General features: G+C 45.0%; 1 protein-coding gene across 6 annotated transcripts in view; it reads left to right on the top strand.

Annotated features, from left to right (window-relative positions):
* RIMBP2 (RIMS binding protein 2) overlaps positions 1 to 15,198 on the top strand; it is a 283,562-nt gene extending 268,364 nt beyond the window's left edge. For 4 of the 6 annotated variants that reach the window (XM_035097548.2, XM_035097547.2, XM_035097540.2 and 1 more), the window contains 5 exons: positions 518 to 686; positions 6,152 to 6,255; positions 9,720 to 9,791; positions 12,263 to 12,397; positions 14,759 to 15,198. In XM_035097548.2, coding sequence (XP_034953439.2) covers positions 518 to 686; positions 6,152 to 6,255; positions 9,720 to 9,791; positions 12,263 to 12,397; positions 14,759 to 14,950 — 672 coding nt within the window. In that variant the 3' untranslated portion in view covers positions 14,951 to 15,198. Of the gene's footprint in view, positions 1 to 517; positions 687 to 6,151; positions 6,256 to 9,719; positions 9,792 to 12,262 lie in introns of all 6 variants that reach the window. The other 2 variants (XM_060269718.1, XM_060269720.1) reach the window with 2 other exon arrangements.
* The last annotated feature ends 2,158 nt before the right edge of the window (positions 15,199 to 17,356 follow it).

Below are 17,356 nucleotides of genomic sequence, written 5' to 3'. Positions count from 1 at the left end.
GCTCCCTGCTTTCCACTCCACCAGTCCCACTGGCCAGTCCTTTGAAGGCAAGCAGACCACCAGCAAATGGTGCCAGAGCCAGCCGATTCTAGTTGTGGAACTCCCTCCCCACTGTACAGCTTCTGGAGCAGGCATCCCCAAACTTTGGCCCTCCAGATATTTTGGACTACAATTCCCATCTTCCCCAACCACTGGTCCTGTTAGCTAGGGATCATGGGAGTTGTAGGCCAAAACATCTGGAGGGCCGCAGTTTAGGGATGCCTGTTCTGGAGAATGCTGAAGACGCCTTCCCAGCTGGCTGGGAATAATAATAATAATAAAGCATCGATAAAACATCAAACATTAAAAACTTCTCTAAACAGGGCTGCCTTCAGATGTCTTCTAAAAGTCAGATAGTTGTTTATTTCCTTGATAAACAAATAACAAACAAACAACTTTTAAACTTCAGAAATGCCTAACTGTTTGGTCAAACTGAGTAAGTCATTTGTTTGTTTTCTCGTCCCTGATTTAACATCAGGTGTATGGCGATAAAGACGTTGATGGATTTTACCGGGGGGAAACCTGCACGAGGCTGGGCCTTATTCCTTGCAATATGGTCTCTGAAATCCAAGCCGACGACGAAGCTATGATGGAGCAGCTTCTGAAGCAAGGGTTCCTCCCTCTGAACACCCCTGTGGAGAAAATAGGTAAGGGAGCCCGCCTGTGGCTGTCATCACACCATTGGGGCTCTGCCTGCAACAGTTGTAGATATGCTCCCCAGTTCAGCAGTAGGCCTGCAGTCAAGTAGGATAAATCTGCCCAGAATTAGATTACTGCATAAGCCAAGGGTAGGGAACCTCTCAACCCTGGGAGGTCCTGGGGGCCAAGGCCAAAGTGGGCAGGGCAGCAAATGCATAGCTGCCAAGTACCCCGTTTTCCCCAGGAAACCCCCCGTTTTTACTTACCTTTTCCCGGTGGTCCCCCGTATCACTTCGTCTGTTTTTCTCCATTATTTTCTCCTGCCGGCGGCCATTTTTTTTCTTTCTGATTTGCCCTTCTATGGGCACCAAAAATGGCTGCCGCTGGCTTCAAAAGTCGCATTTACGCATGTCCGGAAGTGCATAGACGCGACTTCCGGTGTCGGCGGCGGCCATTTTTGGTGTCCATAGATGGGCGGGGCGACGCCGGAAGTTGTGTCGACGCACTTCCTGACATGCGTACAAGCGACTTTCGAAGCCGGCGGCGGCCATTTTTGGTGTCCATAGAAGGGCAAAGCGACACCGGAAGTTACGTCGACGCAACTTCCGGTGTCACATGGCTGCCGGTCCTGGATTCTGCAGTCCGGGACTTGGAAGGTAAGCAAATGCCTATTTGGCCTTTGCACAGTAGACTGGTTTCTGCACGCACATCTCGCTATCCGGAGAAGTGCTAGGCATTACCCAGAGTTCAAGGACACATTCTAGCCAGGCAAAAACACTTTGGGTGCCAAGGAGGGCCTGTGAGAAGTGTGGCCTGGGGTGGGTGGCTGTGGCAGGAGGAGACTACCGAGTTCCAGATAGAGAGACCTGGGGGGCTGGCCTTTGGCCCTTGGCCTTGAGGCTCCACACTCCTGGTGAATACAAATAAGGGCTAACAAAACTCCAATAGAAATGTTTGTTCCCCCCACTGAGACCTTTAAAACACAAACACTGCCAACAATTCATCAGTCCAAAGAAAAGAAGTTGATCTTCCGAATGGTTACAGCCTACATGGTGTGTTCTGGACTGCTGGTTGGTCTGGGTGGTCACCCCTCTTGTTGTTTCCGCCGGAGACCCCTGCCTGCAGCTCTGAATCATGGCCGGAATCGCACAATATTCTGGACCAGGCAGGTCACCGTTGTGTGAAGGAAACTGAAGTAGCCTTCAGAACAAGTTAAGATTCAACAAGTAGAGAGGCAAAGGGCCAAAATAGATGTAATGTTAATTGCTTGGTGACGTGCACATTCTTCAGTTATGTGGGACAGCCTGAGCTGTCTCGGGACTATGGGGAGGTTTAACTCTCTGCCCCCCCCCTCCGCACTGCACCCTCCCCAAGGGGCACCCAAAGGAGCTTTCCTTGGAAGACAAACAACAGCTTCCATCTATTTTTGTCAGCAGAGGGGGAAAGAAGCTGGCTGCACACATTTAAAGCACCTGACCTCCCCCAAAGAATCCCGGGAACTGTAGTTTACTCCTCACTGGGATACATTCCCAGCACCCTTGGCAAACTACAGTTCCCAAAGTTCCTTCTGGCAGGAGGGCAAGCAGGAAATGTGCATCAAATGCATTGGTTCGCTGCAGCTGCTTATTTAGAAAACAAAAAAATGTGTGCCTTCCATGCAGCTAATGTTGTGGCTAGGTTGGCCAAGAACCTTGCGTTTTTGTTGTTTTAAGGGAAGTATAATGATTTAACCCCTTTGGCCTGAAAGGGGTTTGGGGAGGTGGGTTGGAATCTGATTTTGATCCTCGATTGTTCATGTTGGGGTCTCCTTTGACCCTGAGGATGTGGAAAAGCAAGCAAACCCCTTAACCAGGCTGGATTACACATGGCTGGCACCACTCTCAGTGCAACAGTGGCTCTGTGATAAAGACAAACACATGGGGTGGTTAAAATGAACTCAGGAGAGGCGCTGCATTGCCACCCATCTGGTCTCGATCCTTGAAAGTCCACATTTGGAAAGTGCCACGCTTCCTTCTTAACAGCTTCATATCTTCTCTTCTTTTGTTTGTTCTTTTCCTGAAGTCAACTGCAACCGTTTCAAAGAGAGCTCACACTCTGCACACCGCAGGTCCAGAAAGTCCAAAAGAGGTCTGTGCTTAAAACCAACCAACTAACTAACCAACCAACCAACCAACCCCCAACCCAACAACCTGATTCAAGCTGTTGACGAAGCAAAGTGCTTTGAGCTGGCTTGTTTGATACTCCTTTTAGACATCCCATCAGATACTGGCAGCAGAAAGGGTGTTCCTCACCTGTAAAAATGTGAGCATTCATTAGGTGCCTCTGGTCTGGTCATTGTGCAGCTCTGCTGGCTACTTTTAAGAGTTCTGAGTTAGAATCTTTTGCCCAACATGGGGCTCAAACCCACAACCCTGAGATTAAGAGCCTCGTGGAGAATGGAGTTCCACAGAGCTTTTCTGCTGCACCCGCTCTGCCCCTAGGGGTTGGGTACACTCAAAGCTGGGCAGCAGAAGGTTTTGTTGTTCTGCTGCTGCTAAAGCCTCCCTTACCGAGGCTGTTTCTGCTATGACGGTGAGATGGACTCAAGGGAGTGCTGCCTCTTCCATTTCCATTGCCCAAGGCAGCTGCCTCACCCTGCATCATGGGCTCTGGCATGAAAATCAATTATTTGGTCTTGGAAGCAATTCTCCAGTGGTCTAGGGGGTGAGGAAGTTTGGGAGCTACTGGCCTAGAATATCCCCCCCCCCACAGAATTCCACAGTAGAATCAATGAATTGTAGAGCTGGAAGGGACCTCACGAGTCACCTACCAACCAACCAACCCACCCCCCCTGCAATGCAGGAATCACAACTATAGGGTCCCTGGCAGGTGGCCAGGCCACCTGTGCTTTAAAGAAGCCTCTGGTGAAGGGAAGTACAGCACCTTCCAAGGTTGACCGGTCTTCCTCAGACCTGTTAATGTTGGTAAGGACTCCCTGGTGATAGAAAATGTGGAGTTCTTGCTGTACGACTATGGAGATGTTGGGTGGAGGGCAAGGAGGGCAAATAAAGCCCTGAAACTACCTCCTTGTCACTGCCAGAGAAGGCCTTGTACATTTTCACCAAGCACTGGTCACATCCACAAACCTAAGGACTAGACTTTTTTTCTTTAAGTAAATGAAAATTAAGATTTCCTAGAATGAAAGAAAATAAATAAATAAGTGGTTTCCAAACATGAATATCTGGAATACACACAGCCCTGGGGAAAGTCTCGAGGCCTACCTAGCAGGTTAATCCCATGTACCCCCGCCAGAATCATAAGGTATAACCACCAGGATCCGTAGAACTGTGTAGGGTGGTTTTGTTGTGTGTTGTCAAGGGACTGCTGATGAAAGCAACACGAGGTATATGCCACCTGTGGCTTCATGGAACTACTTTCATTCTCCTTTTGGATCCTGGTCTGCATCTTCAAGGGAGGCAGCTCTTTCAAGAGCAGGGGTCAACACAAGATGTGATGAGAAAAGGAGTCTTTAAACTCGCAAACCCTCTCCTTCATTTGAGCATCCTCTCCCCCCCCCCCAGTCCCTATTTCCCCGCATCCTTTGCACAGCTGAGACTGGTTATTTTTCTCCATCGTTCATGAAAGTGCTACAACCAGCACCTCGTACCAGCTGAAATAGTGGTTCAGCTCCAGGGGAAAACAGCCTGACCTCTTTTTTGTGCATCTTTAAAAGGGATCTGGTGCCTCTTAAAAAGGCTGTTCAAATATGTTTCGGGCTGCCTTGACATCTGCAGGGACCAGTTGCTAGTCAAGCCTGAGTCCCAACACAACCAAGATTTCAGCTTCTTTCCAACTGTGACTTGAGTCTCCTCCAAAGAAATGCCAGCTCCCAGGTGGTGTGGTGCGATGCTATACATTCCTTTCTTTCTTACAAAAAAGTGTACCAATCCCAGACGTTCCTCATCCTCCAGGTGTTCTTGGTCCATCCGATGTGGAGTCCCTGTCCCAAGTTCCCTTGCATCAGTTTTCATACTGTTCCCCACTAACTCTGCTCCAAAGCATCCTTCATGAGATACCGATGCTAAACAAGCATGGTTTTCCTTTGCCAGATCCATCAGTTTTAAGGACCATGCCCCATTCATGTCGTTTGGAAGGCCATTCCAGAACTTCCCCTGAGAAATGTTTAATGTTGGTGTCTAAACATTGCGGCTCTTGCTCAAACCACGTTTCCTCTTGTCGCTCATTGAGAAAATGTGTGTATTTCTGGTGTAAATAATGTTTGTTTCTGTTACTGCTGAGAGTGGCATGAAAGGTCTTGATGGAGCCTTCTTTCTTCTACCATGCAACGGTGTTAATTGGATCTATTTGCAGAGGCTTAAATCAAGATGAACTTAGAGCCCTGCCTTTTAGCTTCAGTTTAGCCATAGTTTCCCACCACCATTGGTGCACCCATGAACCACTTGTGGTTCTTTCCAATTCTTGAAGACTACAAGCATATGTTGTTAGCTGCTATATGAGGGGCGCATGGGCGTACCCAGCATGGGGCAGGGGGTGCAGCTGCCCCCCTAGAAGCAAAAAAGGGAGAGCACAGCATGACAGGCAGGGACGCTGCCAGCTGTGCTCTGCCTCAGCCTGCTCAGCTGAAGCGAAACGGCAGCAGTGGCAGCGCTGCCTCCCTCGAGGGAAATCTGAACCTGGACCTGGGCTAACTTCAGCCCACACTCCTTAAAGTCACAGCGAGCACAGCACAGAAAGTGGTGCCCCACAATGCTCTGCGGCACTTCATTTGAATTGAAGGAATGTAGACTGAAGTTAGCCCAGGTCCAGGTTTCTCTAGACGGAGGCAGCTTCGCTGCTGCTGCCTCGTTGGCTGGAAACAGCCCCCTCCCCTCTGGGGTGTGTGGGTGTTGACCACACCTCCTGGGGGATCCCGGCCACATCATCGCCAGCCAGCCAATCAGGTGGGTGGAGGCGTGGCTGGCGTGCCCCCCTTACTTTTGATCCTGGGTACGCCCATGGAGGGGCATCTTCCTGGCCACTATGAAAACAGGATCCTGATATAGACTAGCCACTGGCCTGATCCAGCAGGGCTCTTCTTGTGTTCCTATGTTATTTCTACCTTCTGTTGCTAAGTCAGGAGAGCAGTCCATTGGGCAGAAGTGGTTTGGATACAGATGAAACCAAGGCCCCTAACCAGCTTTTGCTAACCGTGTGCCCTCCAGAGGCTTTGGACTACAACTCCCAAAAAGGCCATGAGGGCACCAGGTTGGCAAAGGCTGGCCTGAACAGTACTATAAAAAGGCAAAGACAACCTCAGAGTTAGAAACTGTACCTATTAGCCCTGCTCAGGGTTTCGTTGTGTCCATTTTAAAACCAGTGACTTGCTAGCGAACAAGGTCTCAAGTGGGGTTGCTCCCTTGTTTATGTCACAGTTGCACAGTGACATATATTTCTAAGTAACTGTGATAGATTCTCCTCCCTTTGGCTGGAACAGAAAGGAACAGGCGGAGCGGCCGTCAGCCTGCAGCATCGACCAGGAGAATGGTGGCCCTATATGACTACGATCCAAGGGAGAGCTCTCCTAATGTTGATGTGGAGGTACGCATTGAAGCAAACCAAAACCCTTCCTTCTAACCTGATTGATACATGGATACAGAAAGAATTAAATCCTTTTGAGGGGGCGGGTAGCCAGCTTGGTGTCAGGGACTAGCTGGACACAGAAGAGTGGTGGCTGGGTGCTGAGAAGCGGAGGTAGAGACTGACTTGGAAGAAAGGATCAGTGATCTGGGAAGACCTGTAACAACTGGGAGACAAGAGTCAGACGCAGGAGGGGCTGCAGTATTGGACAGTGAAGAGTCAAGGGCTTCCACACTTCCCCCTCCTGTGCCTACCTCTCCTGCTCCTGTGTCTCCCAGGACCAGGAGAGGAATGAAAGCAGGAGGAGCAGAAGAAACAGGTTGCATGTAGGCGCAGTCTCCATGTGCTTGCACGCAAACATGTAAGCCCGAGGTTGGGGCCTCCCTGTTGTGCCCACCCAGGAGTAGCTGAGACACGTAGGACTGCTAGACATGCCTTTTCCTAACTTGTAAGTGTACGTTTGACAATAAAGAGTTTGTTCCTCACTCTGGACATTGCTTGCCTGACCGCACTTTGACACTTAGTGCCTTCCAGATGTTGCTGGAATTCAGTACCCATCATCCATGACCACTGTGTATCGTGGTTGAGACTGATGGCAGTTGTGGCGTAAAACAAGTGGAGGGCACCACATTGACTACCACAGATTCCGGGGCTGGGGGCTGGTTTGTGCCTTCCCTGGTGAGAACTGCAGTCCAAAATAATCATGGCACTTACACGGGAGACCAGTGGTCCTCCAGGTGCTGTTAAACTCCAGTTCTCAGCCCTAGCCAGCCTTGCCAGTCGTCAGAAGCAGGGATGGGGGAGAAATCAGATTCAGTTCACATTTGAAGCCAAGCCAATCAAATTTGCATTTCCCACTATGAGAACTGCAGCAACACAGCCCTCCTTCAAAATTTGCACCCGCCCAAATTGCGTGGTGCAGTTCTCCAGCTAACCAACTGGTTACAAATTGCATAAATTTGGGGGTGGGGGACATTGGGAAAAAGATGGTAACTGCATTTTACTAGGGAAAACTCTCATTTTTAAAGAGAAATTTGCGCTGAAATGCTGAATAATTTTCATGATTTTTTTTTAAAAAAACCCAAAACCAACCTCAGATTGCTTCAAAAAAAAAGTGTTCAGAACTGAACTTAAGATTTTTTTAAAAGGAACTTGCTTCTATTAAAATGAATTCCCACCCAAAATACTTCCTTACGACCAGGTATAGCATAAGCAGTGCCAGATTTATGTACTGTACAGTGGTACCTCTACTTACGAATAACTCTACTTACGAATGGAGCTCCGTCCGCCATCTTGGATGCGGTTTTTTCTACTTACAAATTTTTAGATAGGGTTGCTTCGACTACGAATTTTTTCTCCCAATGCATTCCTATGGGATTCGACTTACAATTTTTTTCTACTTACAAATGTGCGTTCGGAACGCATTAAATTCGTAAGCAGAGGTACCACTGTATAAGCTAAAGAAGCTATAGCTTAGGATCCCACTCTCTTGGCCTCCCCCCAAAAAAATAAAGGGGAAAAAACTGGATGTACATTTCCAAAATATAAAATCATAAACAAATAAAATAAAACCTACATTCAGCAACAGTGGCATATGGCTTTAGATACCTAATAGATCCAAAATTTACTATAGCATACCTGTATATTCAACAGAAAAATCAGTGAGAATTTGTTGTTGACAAACGACAGCTGGGCATATAAAGGGCCCCCATTACCTTCAGTAGCTTAGCAGGGGTGTCCAAAGTTTTTTCAAAGAGGTCCAGATATGATGAAGTGAACATGCATGAGGGCCGACCAACATTGTTGACTTTTTTTAGTTGAGCTATTTTACGCCATGAAATAAACTGCCACAGGGGCCGGATTCCGGATTAAACCAACCGGCGGGCCGGATTAGGCTCCCGAAACAGACTTTGGGCATGCCTGTCTCAGAGACTCATCAAACCTAAATCCAGCCCTGAGCGTAAGGCATAGACTTCAGCAGGTTTCAGATCGGGGACTCGCCTGCAACATCACCTCACACCATGGGGCCAGCTGTTAATGTCTTGCCAAAAACATGAAGATAGATTTGGTACACCAGCATGAGAAAAACTCCCCCTTAGAATTTCTTCTTCTACACAGACCTTAAAATTAAAGGAGCTCCTGCCATTGCATCTCATCTGCTCCCTTCTTTCTCTTTCCCCTCTTTTCTTTAAAAGTATACTAAACAGAAAAGGGAAAGATGGAACCTGGGGTTTTCTGCCTGCAACGCAGATGCTGTGCTACTGAGCTCTATCCCATGTCTGTTCTGACATTCCTCCTCCTCATGCGTATATGTGCTTGCTAGTTCAGGGTTGCACTTTGTGCGTTTGATGACGTGAAACTCTGGCCTGCAGCAGCCCACACCATAACAAACCTTAGTTTTTAAAGGAACCCCAAGACTTGTCCTGTTGTTTGCTGCATTAAAGGGAAAGGGAAAGGGACCCCTGACCATTAGGTCCAGTCATGACCGACTCTGGGGTTGCGCGCTCATCTCGCGTTATTGGCCGAGGGAGCTGGCGTATAGCTTCCAGGTCATGTGGCCAGCAGGACAAAGCAGCTTCTGGCAAACCAGAGCAGCACATGGAAACGCCGTTTACCTTCCCGCTATAGCGATTCCTATTTATCTACTTGCATTTTGACGTGCTTTCGAACTGCTAGATTGGCAGGAGCTGGGACCAAGCAACGGGAGCTCACTCCGTCACAGGGATTCGAACCGCCGACCTTCTGATCAGCAAGCCCTAGGCTCAGTGGTTTAACCACAGCGCCACCTGGGTCCCGTTTATTGGTGAGGTGACTATATCTCCTGCTGCAGAAGAAGATATACAGAAGTCTATTTACATTAGTCTATTTACATTAGTCTAATGTATATCTTCTGCAGCAGGAGATATAGTCACCTCACCAATAATAAACAGAGGTGCTGCTAGATAGCCATCACATATTATTATTGTTGTTGTTGTTGTTGTTGTTATTCCGCCCTATGCCCGGAGGTTTCAGGGCGGTTCACATAAAAAGATCACAGTATATAAAATAAAAATAAAAGCAATAACCCAATAATACTCCCCCCCCCAAAGAGCCACGTTTTAAAAGGGTATGGGATGTTGATCAGGTCAACCAAAGGCCTGGTTAAAAAGGAACGTTTTTGCCTGGCACCTAAAGGTGTATAAGAAGGCACCAGGCGAACTTCTCTGGGGGGAGCACTCCGCAAACGGGGAGCCACTGCAGAGAAGGCCTGTTCTCATCATGCCACCCTCCGAACCTCTCGATGAGGCACACAAAGTAGGGCCTCAGAAGATGATCTCAAGGTCCGGGTAGGCTCATATGGAAAGAGGCGGTCCTTGACGGAGTGTCAAAAACTGAACCCCGCTTTGCAAAACCTGGTGATGCTGTCCTTTATTCTCTTTCCACAGGCTGAGCTAACATTTTGTACAGGAGACATTATAACAGTCATGGGAGAAATTGATGAAGATGGCTTTTATTATGTAAGTGTCCTGTTGATATTTCTTTCCGCTACTCTGTTCCAGTTGCAGTATTGAGCCCGTTCATTGGCGGGCAAACCCTCTTCCACTCAGGGTGTTGCAAACCAAGAACAGCCTTTTTCTTTTTCTTTTCAAGAGTGCCCTTGGAACCAGAACACCTCCCTTGCCTTTGTATGCACCAGCAAGAGCAGACTAGTTAGGCTCTTTTTCCAGTCAAAGCCCCTGATACAAAAACAAGAACACACACACACACACACACACACACCCAAAAAAACAAGCTACAGTTCAAATCCAGCAGGAACTCGTAGAAAAGAGCGGAAACAGCCGCAAATACCAGAGGACAGCAAACACACCTGATCAGTCAGGTCCAATAAAATAGCCAAGTTTCAACCTGGTGCCCTGAATGACCAGACTTTCAGGGCTTGCTTGAGATGCCTCCTTGGGGGAAGGCATCCCACATGGCGGATCCCAGAACTAGAGAAGGCCCTGCTTCTTAGATCTGTGTCTCGGTTCCCTGGGCTTCCCCAGGGTTTGTTTCCTTTGGAATGAGGCAGAGCAGAGACCATGTTGTCTCTAGGTTATGTGGTTCATTTACACGTATATACAACCTGAGCCTATGATGGAGAGGTTCACATCAGCACCCCAAAAAGCTCGCTTCTCCCAGAGCCCGCAGCCTTGGATTCAAACAGAAATCAATCATGGCGCTCATACCTGCCAAGTTCCTGCCTGAAAAATAAGGGATCTGACCGGAAGTAGCGCTGCCGCCATTTTGGAACTGGGCGGAGCATGCTCAGAAGCGACTTTCGATGCTGCTCTGCCCTGTTCCAAAATGGCCGCCGCACCAGAAGTCATGCTGCAGCCATTTTGGAACTGGGCAGAGCAGCATCAAAAGTCGCTTCTGAGCATGCTCCGCCCAGTTCCAAAATGGCCACCGCGCCAGAATAAACTGGGGAAAAACAAAAAAAATCCATTTTTTCGGCTGGGAACAGCTGGAAAAATGGGGGTTTCCCGGGGAATACGGGAGACTTGGCAGCTATGATGGCGCTGTGTCTTGCTTCCCAGCTTGCTGCTTTGCTTCCAGCTCACATCAACTCTCCACTGTCCTTTTTAACTATCCTAGTTGAGGCAACCACCCATTCGTCCTCTGGCACAGGTCGACTTCCTTTGTTCCCTTCATGGCCCATTACCAGGAAACTGGCTTGGTTGTTTCAGGAATTTGAATCCTTGAGTCAAGGAAGTGACTTTGCTGGATCCAGGAATTAGAAGGATCTCAGTATATACACAACCCTGAATTTGGAGGTGCACACTGAGCAAGGTCTGATATTTACACACACGGGGATACATATCCTGGAGTAGCTTCAAGGTAGAGTAGCAAACTAGTGAATCAGTCACGGTACTTCAGTAATCCACCCATTTGATCATCTGCCGCATTTAACTTTCTACATTATTTCCCTTTTCATATGGATCTTCTGCGATTCACTGTGGTTTGCTCATCAGTGAGAAAGTAGTGTTAATGCCTCACATGGCTCTGAAAACCTTGATCCTAACTAAGGTTTGCTAGTTTATCACTGGGGAAATCAAGGAAAAAGAAGGGAAGCAGAAACACTCCATCCCAGCTGCTCATTACAATTTGAAATTAGGGCTGGAAGGGAAAGTAGGTTTGGTTTGTTTTCATATAATTCACAGTTCCTGAAACCACCCACGAATCAAAACAACAACTTCAAATTTTGCCACGCTAACCAAATGAATGAATATCTTGTTGTGGCTGCTTTAGCTGAGATTCCTGCATTGCAGGGGGTTGGACTAGATGACCCTTGGGTCCCTTCCAACTTTTAAGGTTCTATAGAAATAAAAATGCATGTATGAGCAAAGATGCTCATAAAACGCAAAAAAAGGGGAAGTATTGCAAGAATGGCATACTAAACTGCTGCTGGATTTTCATGAGGACTTTTTAAAAAAGCAAACCAATGTAGAAGTGTGGAGAACTGGGCTTAAGACTGGGGGAAAGTGGAAACCGAAAAGGTCAGATTCATGTATCCCTACTTGTAACAATCGATACCTACCTTTCCTTGCTTCTCGCTCGCTCCCATTACATTTCCCTTTTGGTCTGTGTCTTTGAACTTGTAAGCCTGCCTGTCTGTCAGCTATTTTGGATACAGGTAGGTAGCCGTGTTGGTCTGAGTCGAAGCAAAATAAAAAAATTCCTTCAGTAGCACCTTAAAGACCAACTAAGTTTATATTTTGGTATGAGCTTTCGTGTGCATGCACACTTCTTCAGATACACCTGAAGATGTATCTGAAGAAGTGTGCATGCACACGAAAGCTCATACCAAAATACAAACTTAGTTGGTCTTTAAGGTGCTACTGAAGCTATTTTGGAAACCACTTTTGGAATTTGTGGCTATTTTTTTGCAAGGAAGATTTCTTTAAGTAAATATGGATTATCACTTCCCACCTCACCACTTACATTCCAGGGTGAACTTAATGGCCAGAAGGGTTTGGTTCCTTCAAACTTTCTTGAAGAAGTGCCTGATGATGTAGACGTCTACTTGTCTGATGCCCCAGCACGATATGCTCAAGATACGCCAATACGTACAAAAGCAAAAAGGGTAAGCAAGCATTGAAAAACAAAAAACACATTTATTCTTTTTTGGTTTTGTTTCCTTCCCCACCCCCCATATTTCATATCAGATTTAGTTATGAGTGTCATCTTGTCAACATTTTTTAAATCCATTTTTTTGTTTTTAGGACATGCTGCTGGGGAAAATGCCAATAAACACAGAAATAACTTGTTCTTCCACTAGTGTGTATAATAGTGTCATGAGCATTTAGCTGCGAACCATTCGTTTTGTGTTTGGTTCATTGCAATGCAAGCTTAGCTTTTCAAGCATTTTTCTGCCTTGCAATTATTAAACAGCTGCAGAATATAGGTATGCTATAGTGTTAAATGGAACACAGAACAAGGGGTTGGGGGGGGGGAGGGACATGCTCCAGCAAGCTTGCGTAGACCATAAACTCAAACCATTCAAAGTCCTCACCCCGACCCCGCTGCCAGCAAGTATCCCACAAAGGTGCTCATCTCTGAATATTCATGTGTAGTATCTCACTTCTGTCTTCTTTCATCACTGCAGTTTTTATATATTATATTTTGTGTATATTTTTATTTCTTTGCTCATCTGCTTGGGAACAGAAGAAGAGTGTTCATTTCACACCTTAAAAAAAGGCAATGTAGCCTTCACGTAAGTGAGCAACTGAAGATACCAGTAAAAATATCAATTCAAGCTAGCAGGCATTATCTAATGCAGCCGTCTTAGCACCTAAATGTGCAGAGAGAGAAATATGTCTCCAAAACCATTAGCCCTGGTTGGTTGCAGACTTTCCTTCTATGTATTTTTCTTTTTCTTTGAAATAAAACCTCAACTTCTAGCATCTATATAGTCATAAAAATGTCAACAGAATTGACTTGTCTCACTGTTTTCTTCCTCCTTGTATTCAGGGCTCATGTTCGTAAAAAAAAGTTTTAACATTTGGAACATATTTCTTACTGGACGTATTGTTTGTTTGCATAAAAAAGTGTTCCTAGTGTCTAATTCCAAAGAGAAGCTGCATATTGCATTGTTAGCCAATCTGGGAGGAAAGCCCCCCCACCTCCAGGAGAGGGAGGGGGGGTAAAAGCACAACAGACCCACCCTTGAGTAAGTGTAAGACTGTAAGCAGATCAGTATGGTAGATCAAAAGAAAGGGGTATGGTTGTATCTGAGAACACATTAACCTCAAATATCTGCTTAAACTGTTTGCCTTAAAAGTTCCTCTGCTGGTCAATGATATACCCAAAGTCTGCCTATGGCAGTATCTTCTCCAGTCATCATTTAATAAATAATAATAATGCAAACTCTCCAATAGCACAGTCCGACACCCATGTTTGCAAAGCACTCGGCGGCTCTTTGGTTTATCAATGCAATAACAGTTGACATAGACATGCAGCTCAAACCCATGAATGAATGCATTAGAGCTCAATATATATATATGGTATCTTCAGGTGTAAGTTGGGGGTGCTTCTACGAAGTGGTTCTTTTTTGTTTTCTTCATTAGACAAAGACCTTGATTTGAGATCAAAGCAAGCTTGCGACCTCTTTTCTTCCATTTCAGTTCCGTTCATTAAACTGAGCCCGATTTAGATTTTCTGGATACAGTAGGGACCACCCAAGTGTCATAGCTGCCAGAAAGAATTGGTGGCCAGCATTAAGCAAGCACTGCGACTGGTGTGGTCACTCACAATAGTTTTCACTCTCGAATGACTTTCATACATATCAATGCACTTTGTGCAATGAAGTATTCATTCCCTGTACCAGCCATTTTACAAGCAATCCTATTGTATACAAAGTGTGCATTACTACCATTGAAGGTCGCGAAGCTTTCTTTGATTATGATTAAGGTTCATTTTAGCTTTTTTTCTTTCAACCAGTGTGCCATCTTACTAAAATATGTATATACAGTATTGCTTTTCTTTTAAAAGTGTCCAATGGACCTCAAAAATTAAAAAAGGGGGGGGGGAAGCCTCTGATTATATTATCTCCACAATTGGCGATTCCCTGTGGAAACTGGCTGGTGTATATATAGAACTTGGCATTTGTAGTACTCAGTTCAATTTTCTCATGTGCTCAGGGTCACCCAGAGTACCGCAATGTGAAAAGGCAATTTTAATTTTGGCCAAAATCCAGTTCCGAGTCACCTGGTTAAAATAAGCAGTACTATTTATTTTACCAAAAACAAAACAAAACCCACAAATTTAAGCCTTCAGCTGTATATGCTGTTTTTCTCACTACTTTGGTAAATTAGCTAAATCTGTTGTGTGGCATACTTTAAAGAAAAAAAATGGATTGTCCAAAAAAAAAAAACTAACAAAAAATGTTACCAACTTTCTTGTTGTTTGGCTTTCATTCAGTAAACTGTAACAATGTACCTACTAGGTTCCTCCTGAGAATACAGGTACATCACCAAGGAGAGCACCATCCCCCACAGTCCATCTCCATACGGGGTCACCTACGTCATCTGTGGGTTCTGGTAGTCCCGGGCGAGGCAGGGAACTGTCCTCGAAAAAGAAAAAGGGGCTGATTTCCAAAGGGAAGAAACTTCTGAAAAAGCTTGGTGCAGTGAAATGATTTCGTGTTCATCTGGACAACCTATAAAGCTTCAGATCTATGTATTTTTTTTATTAACAACAAAATAAAATGATTAAAAACTTCAAAAAAACAAACAAACTAGGGCTTTCATGACTATTCTGAACCTCTTTCTATAGAGAACCTGGCCATTTCCTAGCACATTCCGACATCAGCAGAAACATCTCTGACTGGTTTGGTGTCAAGTTCCTTAAATCAGATGGCAAGGAAGGGAGGGGGAGAAAAACAAACAAACCAGCGTGGCATTCTTACTAAAAAAGCAGTGTTGCCAACATGCATTTTTAAATAACTATAAAAGGGAAGACTGAAGGGATTGAGGAACATCATGAGAACCAACATCTTATGACAAGGCAACTCTCTTCCAGCTAACAACTTTGGATACATTTTGGTACGTTACCCTCCCTTAAAGTGGAGAAAGAAAATCTTGGTTCTTTGATCCCTCTTCTGCCATTTACCCACAACTTTACAAATAAATGGTCTTGAAACTCCTAGTTTATTCCGCCTTGATGTTTGCCTTATTAATGCACAAATGATTTGTACTGTCTAAACTATACAGCGTATACTTTGTATGTACTGTGTATTCAACTGTCTTTCCATCCTTCACCGAGACATTGGTAATTTTAAAAGATCAAGTAATTGGTGTTGCAGACTCCGTTCAATGTCCAATGTAATTCCTGGGAGTCTGAAAGTGTTGTGCAAAGATGCATTCTTAAACATCTGTACGAGTTCTGCTAGTCAACCTCTCAAGTACATTAAAAGCCAGATTTACTGCATTACAAATATTCAGAGAATGCACAGTCAAGCCATTTTAAATATATATATATTTCTGTAGGTCCTGGCACCAGTAAAGGTTTTGGTATTCCAACAGCCAGATAAGTTTTCTAAAAAAAAAAAAGTATCTTGCAATGCGGTTGAGATGGACACCATTTTTTTGGTACTGATCTCAGAAGTATGCTAGACACAAAAGTGAGGAAGTACTACAATGAGAAAGTTGTGTTATTCACTGACCATCGCCAGCAAGAAGTTACTAAAACAGATAAAGAGTGCTACGTTTGCCACTACATACTATGTCCTAATATTGGTATTGCGGTTTGGGAGGTGGAAAAAAGATTTTAAAAAGCCCTATGTAGTTGATGGCAGGCATATTTGGCTGTTACTCTTTTGTAACTTGTCCATTTGTAAATTCTTTTTACTGTTTATACATAATTTTCAGACTGCCTTTCTTTTTGTAATTGATGGAAGGTTTATAATATGATGATCAAAGCTTTTCCCCATTGTGTCTTCAAAGAAATATAATGTAAATTCCTGTAAAATAATCTAGTGTGCTAGATTTATGAAATTAAAAGAAAAATACTGGCCTAAATTTGTGGTAAAGTATTGTGTGGGCGTGTGCATGTGTACAGTTGTTCATGTGTAAAATATTTTATATAAATAAATTTGATATTTTGTAGGTTTGTCTTTGTTGCCTCTTTATTGACAAAGTTAGGAAGGGGTCAAGCTCTTCAAGGATTCAGAAACTCCAAAGAGCCCAGTCTGTCTTCTAATATACCCTCCAGCAATGCATAGCCATCCTTTTTTAGAACATCAAGAGCAGGCATAGGCAAACTTGGCCCTCCAGCTGTTTTGGGACTACAACTCCCATCATCCCTAGCTAACAGGACCAGTGGTCAGGGATGATGGGAAATGTATTCTCAAAAATACCTGGAGGGCCGAATTTGCCTATGCCTGATCAAGAGATTTCGGTTTAAGACAGATTGCCATGCACCCCAGCCCTCTTAAGCAGTACTGGCCCTTTATGCCTCCCCCATCATGAATGAAATCACTCAAGTCTCTCAAGAATCAATTTTCAGTCTTTCTGGAAGGAGGAAGCCTGGATGCATGTGTATACATACATCCAATGAACAAACAGTCAGGTAAGTAATTCCCACCCATCAAGGGCTGGGGGACCATTTTCCTCCACACATATTTACTGTCCTCCAACTGCAGGCATTCTAAACAGACATTAAACATGAAGGTAAAATAGACGTAATCAATGCCCACAAGCTAAGCCAGTTGCTGCTGTTTGTTGGCTGGCTGAAACAGCAGAAATAAATCAATTGAACTAAATGGTGCTTACTACAGAGTAGACATGCATTATTTTACTTTGACCTTGCTGTTGACAATTTCCACTGTGTGTACAGATGTGCATACCCAACATTTAACTTGGGAAAGCACTTTATGCAAATGAAGACATGAAAGCATTCAATATTTCAAGTGAGTGTCAATGGCCCTCTACAATCCTCACTGGTGTTTACCAAAATTTTACTTTTTCTCCATACCAGATGTCAACTTTTCTTGCATCCTTTCCCCCCACCCCACTCCTGCAGTTAGGCTGCATACAGATTTGCA

Source organism: Zootoca vivipara, chromosome 17, assembly GCF_963506605.1.
Source record: "Zootoca vivipara chromosome 17, rZooViv1.1, whole genome shotgun sequence".
NCBI classification, from domain to species: domain Eukaryota; kingdom Metazoa; phylum Chordata; class Lepidosauria; order Squamata; family Lacertidae; genus Zootoca; species Zootoca vivipara.
This window is presented reverse-complemented; position numbering and strand designations above follow the sequence as displayed.